The sequence below is a fragment of the Haliotis cracherodii genome, unplaced genomic scaffold (genome assembly GCF_022045235.1).
Source record: "Haliotis cracherodii isolate W230 unplaced genomic scaffold, xgHalCrac1.p SCAF_24, whole genome shotgun sequence".
In the NCBI taxonomy this organism is placed as follows: domain Eukaryota; kingdom Metazoa; phylum Mollusca; class Gastropoda; order Lepetellida; family Haliotidae; genus Haliotis; species Haliotis cracherodii.
This window is the reverse complement of record NW_027266280.1, coordinates 1,602,996-1,614,765: the sequence shown is the minus strand read 5'-3', so window position 1 is coordinate 1,614,765 and position 11,770 is coordinate 1,602,996. Positions and strand designations below refer to the sequence as shown.

Here is an 11,770-nt window from a genome sequence, read left to right as displayed (position 1 = left end):
TTTGTTTTGCAGTAAATATTTGTGTTTGGTTTAAAACACGTCCCCAGCTCGGAATTCCTCGGGAAATATTGGGGAGTTACATAGGGCACAAGTTGTTTCATTTCTGTCCCTCTACTCTGTCAAAGTGTGGCCAACTTGTAAAATCCGTTTTTGTTGTAACTCTTCCAGACAAATTCCTTCTATGGCAATTATTTTTTTGGTGTTTGGTCTTCAGAATATGATATTATTGTCATATTCATATTTTTTTTTGTAAAATGAAATGCTAATGATGAAACAAATTAAGCAATGTGACATTCGAACCTAGTTTAATTGATAGTGGATAAAGAATACACTGATAATAATATTTAGAGTTACTTCCCCTTTGTATTTCCAAGATGGCGACAGTGAAACTTTTCTCAGCGAGTCGGAATGGTATAAAGTGTATTTGCTTACCACTTTCATCTGTATTTATAATGGCAACATTAGCTTGTAATTTCAGATAACATTTGACACAATGCATATGCTCGAATGCATACAGATTTTCTATGGACGCCGTAGATGTTACATTTTATGTAACCTCGTTTGACCTTACCATTTTGAACATCGTAATATCTTCAGTTTTCGCACACAAGCATCTGCGAAGTGCAATAGGGCTAGTGACATGTATGATGAACTCCCTATGTTTATAAATATATTCAGATCCTCTCGTCCTTGTCTAGGGCAAACTGGATATCATATTAATAAACCCCCACTTCCCTTATCCTGATACAATTGAATGTGTATTAGAAACTGAAGTTATTGACAGCGAACGAAACACGGTAATTTCTCAATTGCAAGACTGCAGTTTAGCGTGCGCAACTTTGCTCTTACTGCTGCTGTTGCTTTCACTTCACTGATATCGGCTCAAGGTTATTTGTGTTAGGGTAGGTTATCCCAACTCTGTCCTTAGGCCTTAGGAACCACCCCATTATGATCATTAGGTTAGATACCCCATTCTGGTCAAACACGTCTTTACGATCCCTTAGGTTAGACTTCCCCTTATGATCCTTTGGGTTAATTGAGAGTTAGGAAATTGGTTAGCTGGCTCACCTCTTTTAAGAATGAATCAGATATGATCTGAGGAAATCTGTAAGACTTGGTAAACGAGAACTACCGTATTCGACGTAATAAGCGCCCAGGGCGCTCTCAAAATTAGAAATAGGAGGCTCTTATTAGAATATTATTTTGGTGAAACAAAGAGAGTTGAAAGATAAATTTCGTGGTTTATGCTGACAGCCTGAAACGTTTATATGCGACAGATACATTTTCCAGAATCTAATTGCCCATAATCAAGGGTGTATATAACACACGAGTGCGTATTATACGCGAATAAAATAGTCTTTTGTACGTTGATCAATCAGAAGGGGTGCTAATTGGGATTGTTCACTAGCCAATATATTAGTGAATATCGCCGTGGGCGCTTATTAGAGCGGGGCGCTTATTACGTCGAATACGGTAATTATTTGTGATAGTGCCTGTAGTCCTAGGGTAAAATGTTGGCTAATTAAAAGCTGGCAATGCGAGATCAATCCTATGTGCAGCGCTAATTGAAATCCGTGAAAGTGGTCCCCAAGCTATAATAATTTAGATTACACTATATTCACATGTGGACTGACAGTTGTGATGATTTCTTGTTTAGCCCAAAGTCTGATCCGTCATGCACTGAAACCGACCTGTGTGGGACAGAACAGATCACACTGGAGTAAGTACAGTTTGACAAATTTGAACTTAACCATTGTTACCCATATTAAAATATTTGAACGAATTATTTATCTGTTAACCATGTTTCCTAGTTCAGCTTGTTGAATATATTTTTCTGTCATTGAAATTGCAGAATCATAGGGTGGATCACTTTGTTTCTGTATCTGATGAGGAGAGCTGTATTACCTGTCATCATGATCATCGTGTTCATGACAGTGTTGTAATTCTTTACTCATTTTCTACTAGAGGTTGTCAATCCACAACTTTGACGTTACTTGTCCACTGAACATACACCTTATTGAAGGTATTTAGCATGTTACATATCTGTTGCTAGAGGATGTCAGTCCGCCGGAGCCTGGGATGGATTGGAAAGCTACAACAGACAGAGCTGCTGCCTCTGCCTTCTGGACCGAGCTTGTGAAAGGTTTGTTGTTTTTAAAACAGACAGGAACATTGTCATCATTATTACGCTATTTTTACGTTTACATGTTATAAGGCGGACACACTCATTGTTCTGTTCTAGAGAAAAAATAAACTATTATTACCATGATTGCTAGGTTTTCCTGTCATCAATCATCATGGTTGTAGATTGAAGCTGAATGATCCTAACCATTTTGTAACTAATAAAGTTGTAAATTGTTCATTTTGTTAAAAAAAAAGAATTATGATGAAAGAAATCAATGGTTAGTCCAAATTATTTAGAATAGCCGTCCATTAGTAATGTTCACACAGTTAGTAACTTTAGATTGCAATAAGAAAGATGCACACAAATTTGCTGAACGTGATTGTTCAACTGACCAGGTTTTGGAGTGACTCTGGGAATGATCTTCAAGGAGCCAGCCACCATCAACTACCCCTTTGAGAAGGGTCCCCTCAGTCCCAGGTTTCGTGGGGAGCATGCTCTGCGGCGCTACCCCTCCGGTGAGGAGAGATGCATCGCCTGCAAACTCTGTGAAGCTATTTGTCCTGCACAGGTAATCTGAACCATTGTCTTCTACCTTGGTTCCTACAGGATTGTCCAAATTAGTACTACTGTCCTTTGTGAGTAGTCTTGTAACCTCAACTTATATTTATAAATACTCAGGACACAAAATCTACTGTAAATATGGCAAATAATACTACAGGACAAGGTTGGTTATCCAGTTGTGTTGTATATATATTGGTATGATCTCAGTGATTAGACCATGCTTGTTAGCATTAGGCTGCTTATACACATATATTTCACTATTGCTATTTGCAATGGATTTCATCAGGTAGAATTATTCTAGAAATGTAGGTCTCAGTTCTTAAAAGATGAGTTCATAAATTCATTTGTTCATATTTACATATCACACATATTTTTAAGGTATATGTTTGTAGGTTGAAATGTTCTGATGAAAGCATGATTAGATGTAAGTAAAATTTACTAACAGCCTGGCATGTTGGGTTCCAGGCCATCACAATAGAGGCAGAGGCACGGTCTGATGGCAGCCGGCGTACGACGAGATACGACATTGACATGACAAAATGCATCTACTGCGGCTTCTGCCAGGAGGCTTGTCCTGTGGACGCCATTGTTGAGGTGAGTGCTCTCCCCTGCAGGGAGCCATGCTGTGGTCATGCTACAAACTATAGCCACCAGGATGCATGGAGTTTGTAACAGTATCCTTATCATGTGATAGTTGGTCAGCTGGAACTATAGTGTGTCTGTATTGGGTGTCCAGTGCCCTGAGATTATGACAGTGGGTGGTCAGTTAGACCTACAGTGTGTCTGTATTGGGTGTCCAGTGCCCTGAGATTATGTCAGTGGGTGGTCAGTTGGAACTACAGTGTGTCTGTATTGGGTGTCCAGTGGCCTGAGATTATGACAGTGGGTGGTCAGTTAAAACTATAGTGTGTCTGTATTGGGTGTCCAATGCCCTGAGATTATGTCAGTGGGTGGTCAGTTAGAACTACAGTGTGTCTGTATTGGGTGTCCAGTGCCCTGAGATTATGACAGTGGGTGGTCAGTTAGAACTACAGTGTGTCTGTATTGGGTGTCCAGTGCCCTGAGATTATGTCAGTGGGTGGTCAGTTAGAACTACAGTGTGTCTGTATTGGGTGTCCAATGCCCTGAGATTATGTCAGTGGGTGGTCAGTTAGAACTACAGTGTGTCTGTATTGGGTGTCCAATGCCCTGAGATTATGACAGTGGGTGGTCAGTTAGAACTACAGTGTGTCTGTATTAGGTGTCCAGTGCCCTGAGATTATGACAGTGGGTGGTCAGTTAGAACTACAGTGTGTCTGTATTGGGTGTCCAGTGCCCTGAGATTATGTCAGTGGGTGGTCAGTTAGAACTACAGTGTGTCTGTATTGGGTGTCCAGTGCCCTGAGATTATGTCAGTGGGTGGTCAGTTAGAACTACAGTGTGTCTGTATTAGGGGTCCAGTGCCCTGAGATTATGACAGTGGGTGGTCAGTTAGAACTACAGTGTGTCTGTATTGGGTGTCCCGTGCCCTGAGATTATGTCAGTGGGTGGTCAGTTAGAACTACAGTGTGTCTGTATTGGGTGTCCAGTGCCCTGAGATTATGACAGTGGGTGGTCAGTTAGAACTATAGTGTGTCTGTATTAGGTGTCCCGTGCCCTGAGATTATGACAGTGGGTGGTCAGTTAGAACTACAGTGTGTCTGTATTGGGTGTCCAATGCCCTGAGATTATGATAGTGGGTGGTCAGTTAGAACTACAGTGTGTCTGTATTGGGTGTCCAATGCCCTGAGATTATGACAGTGGGTGGTCAGTTAGAACTATAGTGTGTCTGTATTGGGTGTCCAATGCCCTGAGATTATGACAGTGGGTGGTCAGTTAGAACTACAGTGTGTCTGTATTGGGTGTCCAATGCCCTGAGATTATGACAGTGGGTGGTCAGTTAGACCTACAGTGTGTCTGTATTGGGTGTCCAATGCCCTGAGATTATGACAGTGGGTGGTCAGTTAGAACTATAGTGTGTCTGTATTGGGTGTCCCGTGCCCTGAGATTATGTCAGTGGGTGGTCAGTTAGAACTACAGTGTGTCTGTATTGGGTGTCCAATGCCCTGAGATTATGACAGTGGGTGGTCAGTTAGAACTATAGTGTGTCTGTATTGGGTGTCCAGTGCCCTGAGATTATGTCAGTGGGTGGTCAGTTAGAACTACAGTGTGTCTGTATTGGGTGTCCAATGCCCTGAGATTATGACAGTGGGTGGTCAGTTAGAACTACAGTGTGTCTGTATTGGGTGTCCAGTGCCCTGAGATTATGACAGTGGGTGGTCAGTTAGAACTATAGTGTGTCTGTATTGGGTGTCCCGTGCCCTGAGATTATGTCAGTGGGTGGTCAGTTAGAACTACAGTGTGTCTGTATTGGGTGTCCAGTGCCCTGAGATTATGACAGTGGGTGGTCAGTTAGACCTACAGTGTGTCTGTATTGGGTGTCCAGTGCCCTGAGATTATGACAGTGGGTGGTCAGTTAGAACTACAGTGTGTCTGTATTGGGTGTCCAATGCCCTGAGATTATGTCAGTGGGTGGTCAGTTAGAACTACAGTGTGTCTGTATTGGGTGTCCAGTGCCCTGAGATTATGTCAGTGGGTGGTCAGTTAGAACTACAGTGTGTCTGTATTGGGTGTCCAGTGCCCTGAGATTATGTCAGTGGGTGGTCAGTTAGAACTACAGTGTGTCTGTATTGGGTGTCCAATGCCCTGAGATTATGACAGTGGGTGGTCAGTTAGAACTACAGTGTGTCTGTATTGGGTGTCCCGTGCCCTGAGATTATGTCAGTGGGTGGTCAGTTAGAACTACAGTGTGTCTGTATTGGGTGTCCAGTGCCCTGAGATTATGACAGTGGGTGGTCAGTTAGAACTATAGTGTGTCTGTATTGGGTGTCCAGTGCCCTGAGATTATGACAGTGGGTGGTCAGTTAGAACTACAGTGTGTCTGTATTGGGTGTCCAGTGCCCTGAGATTATGTCAGTGGGTGGTCAGTTAGAACTATAGTGTGTCTGTATTGGGTGTCCAGTGCCCTGAGATTATGACAGTGGGTGGTCAGTTAGAACTACAGTGTGTCTGTATCTGATTAGCTAAGTATAACAATTTCCCTGGAATTAAAGACATGGCGGCCAAGTGGTCCGAGGTGTTAAGGCAGATACGTATGATCCTGAGTTCAGATCCAAGATTCAGTCGGATTATCATCCTCTGTCAGCACCATAAGGGCTGGGACAAGAAACACGGGTACTCGGGTTGGGTACCCAAAGGACTACCTGGTACTAGGGCTGGGACGGGTAACTAGTGTCCTCGGGTTGGGTGGGTCCTGAGAAGGATGGGTCCCGAGTAGGACCCAGGTACCCACAGGACTGGTCGGACCTGTTGGTCAAGTGATATGTTGTTTAATGACAACAACAATACACTCCATGGTTACATGACAAGTTGTTCTTACATGACAAGTCGTTCGCAGTTCTTTCTGACTATGCACACATTCATTCTAACTTTTAGATAAAGATAAATGAATAAAAGAAAGCTTCAGTCAACTTCCGTGTATGCAGGATCATATTGTTTTATAGGTGCATATAAAGAGGTTTTGCCAGTACTCTTGTAAAATCATTTGCAATCAGATATTTCGGACCCAGGTAGGGTTGGGTACCCGGGTAGTAAATTTGGCCTCATCCATGCCCTAATACCCATGGCAAGGTGGGTTTCAGCAAAGTGGTAAATATGTTTGTTTGTTGTTTAATGCTGCACTCAGCAATATTCCAGCTATGTGACGGCAGTCTGTAAATAATCTAGTCTGAACCAGACAATCCAGTGATAGACATCATGAGCATTGATCCATGAAATTGGAATACAATGACATGCATTAGTCGCCTCTTACTACAAGCATCGTCGCCTTCTACGGCAAGAATGAGTTGCTGAAGATCTATTCTATCTCGTATCTTAACCGTGTTCAGGGGTCGTAAATATGTAAGACCCGCGAGACTGTGATCTTTTTCCCACACTAAGCTGTGTAACTGAAATACTGTTGGAAGTGGTGCTGAACCCAACCCACTTGGCTGTGAATGATTCATGTGGACATCAAGCCTAGGATACTCAGTTTCTATTGCAAGGTCGGGGGCACGGATGGCCTAGATGTCTAAGGTGCCGGGATTTGCTGTGCAGAGCTGCGTCTCTTGGGCATGCCAGAAACCTATGATTGTGGGTTCGAATCCCGATTCGCCCCGATTATGTTTCTAGGTTTTTCAGCCCCCGTGCTCGGGGTTTTACCAAAGTGGTAAACGTCTGAGACCTGCATCACTTCGGGCTTTCCTCCCACATTAAGCTGACATGCCGTGATATAACGAGAATACTGTTAAAAGTGGCGTTAAATTCACTGACTGACTGACTGACTCACTTACTGACTGACTCACTCTTCTTGCAGGGTCCCAACTTTGAATACTCCACCGAGACTCGGGAAGAGCTGCTGTACAACAAGGAGAAGCTGCTTAACAACGGCGACAAGTGGGAGGCAGAGATAGCGGCCAATCTACAGGCCGACTACTTGTATCGATAGATGCATGGCTGAGTTACAGTGACATTCTTCACGATGCCAACCAGCTGACATCACATACCTGGAGGCTCAAGACAACATGGTTCTCTTACATCTGTCAAACATGTATTGAGATAAACACTTATGACATATCTTTGAAAAAGTATTTTAATTCACTACAATGTCCCTGGCTCCTAGCAGTACATTTTTGTGGTTTTTTTGTTGTTGTCCTAAGCCTCCTCGTTCGGAATTTGCTGGTTGCCATGGTGAAAAGAAGAACGAATGAGAGACTTTGCCATCTTGGAGCTCAGTGTGCACAGTTGTAGTGAGCTTGTTCATGTTGAAGATTTCCTTGATTGTGTCGCCTGATGCTGTAGTGTGTCTGTCTGATTGTACATAAAACCTGCAGTTGTACCTAAAACTGTGGTGGAAACGCCTGTGTAAAATGACTTGAGAAACACAAATAAAATGTATTATGTTCAGAATGTCTCCCTTTTTTTTACAGCACAAAAAGGGTTTATCTTTGATATTGTAGTTGGTTATTATTGCCGTTCCATGGTGGCTGACACAATGCTATTGTGTAGAACTCTCAACAATAGCGTGCACCACACCATTCTGAAGAATTCTCTACAATGGCATTCACCACAACATTCTGAAGAATTCTCAACGAAAGCATTCACCACACCATTCTGAAGAATTCTCAACCATAGCATTCTCCACACCATTCTGAAGAATTCTCTACAATAGCATGCACCACACCATTCTGAATAACTCTCAACCATAGCATTCTCCACACCATTCTGAAGAATTCTCTACAATGGCATTCACCACACCATTCTGAAGAATTCTCAACACTAGCATTCACCACACCATTCTGAAGAATTCTCTACAATAGCATTCACCACACCATTCTGAAGAATTCTCTACAAAAGCATTCACCACACCATTCTGAAGAATTCTCTACAATAGCATTCACCATACCATTCTGAAGAATTCTCAACAATAGCATTCACCATACCATTCTGAAGAATTCTCTACAATAGCATTCACAACACCATTCTGAAGAATTCTCTACAATAGCAAGTCCCAAGTGAAAAAATAGGTGACTGTCTGATGATCTGAAATTAACCACAAGGCGACAACGCGATATGTTTTTGACTGTTTCTCGTATTGTCGAAATATGTCGCCCTATCAAAAATGTGTAAAAAAAGGCGTTTCGCCTACTGGATTGTCTAGATCAGACTCGATTTTGTACAGGCCGTCGTCATATAGTTGCAAATTGTTGAGTGGCGTTAAACAACACGCACGTACATACACACCTTGGTTTATGTGAAGAAATACTAGACTATGGAATCCTAGAAGGATACAGAAAAGTAAAAAGTGTCAAATCAACCAAAACGCGACAATGCGTTAACGCGACATTCTGACTAAGGTGTGTGTATGTGCATGCGTGCGTGCGTGCGTGCGTGCGTGCGTGCGTGCGTGCGTGCGTGCGTGTTATTTAACGCCACTCAACAATATTGCAGCTATATAACTGCGACCTGTACAAAATCGAGTCTGGATCAAGCAACCCAGTGATCGATACTGTGAGCAACGATCGATGCCGTCAGGATTCGATGACACACTGTCAAGGAAGTCACCGACTCTGATCGCCTGATCGACCAGCATAGTTGAGTGAGTGAGTGAGTGAGTATGGTGTTTCGCCGCTTTTAGCAATATTCCAGCTATATAACGACGGGGCACACCAGAAATGGACTTCAAACATTGTACCTATGTCGGGAACGGAACCCGGGTCTTCGGCGTGACGAAGGAAAGATTTAACCACTAGGCCACCTATACTTGAACAGATGCATATAACAGTCACGTGACAAATGTTATTGCAAGAATATGTAGGCTTTTTGGATATTGCCTATTAAAATATAACAGAAGTAAACTCATTTACATAAAAATGCATGTATATTACAATCAGTTAATACTTCTACATATTGAACACTCTGACAACATACTTCACAGTTTGAGGCGATGAAAATCAAAAACAAAATAATTATAATGATAATTATCAGGAATATTTATCATTACCACGAGAACAAGCACTGATAGATCACAATCTACACATGTCTGACCTCAGTATATGAGATATTCAGACTACACCTGTAGACTCCATAATCTGTCTCATCTACTGATCGAGCTTAACTATCTCATAGAACCACAACGATGTAAAATATCAATCAGTCGATCACTGGCTTTGTGAAAAAACCGAGATAGCGTCAGATGGTTCCACACGATGGATGTCACTGAACTTCCTCCAAGATACTCACAACTTCCAAAGTACCGCCACGATCATCATTGCAGGAATGGCTGCCAAAATGTCACACAAGTATATCTGAATATCCGTTTTGAATTCAACTGATATATGAATGCTTCCGTTCTGTCTCTCCGGGTCGGGTTCCGCCATTGTCAACCTGTCGCCGATGTATTTGAGTCTCCTGGCGACAGCTCGCACCTGTTGCATGTCCATGGAGCCGTGGGTATGTCTGGAGCCGATCTGGAGAGCACCTGTCAATTCATTATGGAGCTGCTTTTGACAGCACCTGCCACCAGAGCGTGGAGACTATCTTGAGAGCACTTGTCTTCCGGCGATGTAGCCCATTTAAAGAGCGCCTGTCATCAGACGATGGATCCGATCTTGACAGCACCTGACACCAGACGATGGAGCTGATCTTGAAAGCACTTGCCACCTGACAATGGAGCCAAACTAGAGAGCCCTTTTCATAAGATGAGGGAGCCGAACTGGAGAGCACCTGACACCAGACGATGGAGCTGATCTTGAAAGCACTTGCCACCTGACAATGGAGCCAAACTAGAGAGAGCCTTCCCTAAGATGAGGGAGCCAAACTGGAGAGCACCTACCACAAGACGATGGAGCTGAGCTTGAAAGCACGTGTCCCCCGACAATGGCCACGCCGAGGCCATGCAGCTGTCCTTGTTTGCTGTTATAGATGTCCGTGTAGAATCTATGCAGGATTCCATGTAAACCAATTCTCTCCGTGAACCAGTCTCCTCTGGTGACACTGGCACCAGGTATGGTAGGAAGGAAGAACAGTGCAGGTCTTTTCACGTGTACAACACTGTGCTGAATATTCAAACTTTGAGACGTTTTGTTTCTTGTTTCCGACTGAAGCTAGCTCCCCGGCGCCATGTGGTCTCGAGTGCCCCTCCTCATTCTGCCAGGCGGGGAGATTACGCTGAGCGGAGACGGAGAGGCCACCTGGTAATTCTATCTGATGTTCTGATGAGTCGGCAGTGATGACACGGGAAGGGGCCGGGTTTTATGTTTAAGGGAGCGCGTTAAAGCTGTTCTCCACAGGGTCTCTCGTGGTCAAACAGTTTATCAATATCGACATAGAGCAACCGGTGAAACTGGTGGAAGTATGTTGTAATAATTAATTAATTAAATTCAGCTTGAAAAGCCGATCCCGTTAGTCGCCTTTTACGACAAGCATAGTCGCCTCTTACGGCAAGCATGGGTTGCTGAAGACTATTCTAGGCCGGATCTTCACTCACTCTAAAGGGAGACAAAACATAAACCTCGACAACTGTAACAAAACTAGAACACATGACACACACAACCTTCTCACGGGTGACGGAGTTGCCAACGCCATGGGTCCAGAATAATGCCACCACGACTACCAGAAAACAGTTCAAGTTTTACAGCAGAATTAAAGAATTTTTGACAGCTCTCAGATATGTCAAGAATCAGTCTGAACGTAAACATTTTGTGATATTTCAGGTTCACTGTCGTGTCTCAGGGCAATTAAGATCATTCACGTGGACATCCGCTTGTATAATGATCTGGGTCATGACATCGTCTTTGCTGGTAACCCAGCCATGTTGGAATCTAAGGCATATATTATTCTAGTCACGATATGGCAGAAATACTGCCGATGTGCCGTTTGAAACAAAATTAAGATATTTGAGTATTGCGCAATATGCGCCCCCCCCCCCCCCCCACTCGAATTAAGGAGCTCAATGCAGCGTCTTGTCCGAGTGTGTGCAGATCGATGCCAGTCGATGAAGCGATCCCTATCTGATGGCTAAGAGAGACAAGGGGAGAGTTTTCAGCGTTCAGAGGCGACTGTATGGCGGCCACAGTTTGCACTGCAATGAACCGACGGGGCGCTTCACACATTCCCAAAGTCCTCCACAATGTCCAATCTACTTTAATTGGCACGGTGTTTGATAATGCTAAATACACCAACTGTAGGCTGACGGTTTTCGTAACATTGAGAATTTGCTCTTTAAAGGTCCAAGGCACTTGTACAATTTCTCTTAATGGAAGTATGGTTTTACGGCGCTTTGAGCACTATTCCAGCAATATGACGGCAGGCTGACTCCACATTGAATTTTTGTAGTGTGATAAGTGTGTCATTCCAAAGCACCGATATGTTTCATATTTCATACGGAAAACAAGGAATCATTGAGATTCTGGGACGGAACATGTCCCCAGTACCCATGCTTGTAAGAGCCGATTGAGGCAGGGATTT

General features: G+C 43.4%; 1 protein-coding gene across 1 annotated transcript; it reads left to right on the top strand.

Annotated features, from left to right (window-relative positions):
• Positions 1-362: 362 nt before the first annotated feature.
• LOC139472273 (NADH-ubiquinone oxidoreductase subunit 8-like) lies at positions 363-7,711 on the top strand. Its single transcript, XM_071254684.1, has 6 exons — positions 363-411; positions 1,658-1,720; positions 2,054-2,143; positions 2,521-2,693; positions 3,152-3,280; positions 7,119-7,711. Exons 1-6 carry the CDS (start codon positions 375-377, stop codon positions 7,248-7,250), a joined length of 624 nt encoding a protein of 207 aa, XP_071110785.1. The 5' UTR covers positions 363-374; the 3' UTR covers positions 7,251-7,711.
• Positions 7,712-11,770: the final 4,059 nt, after the last annotated feature.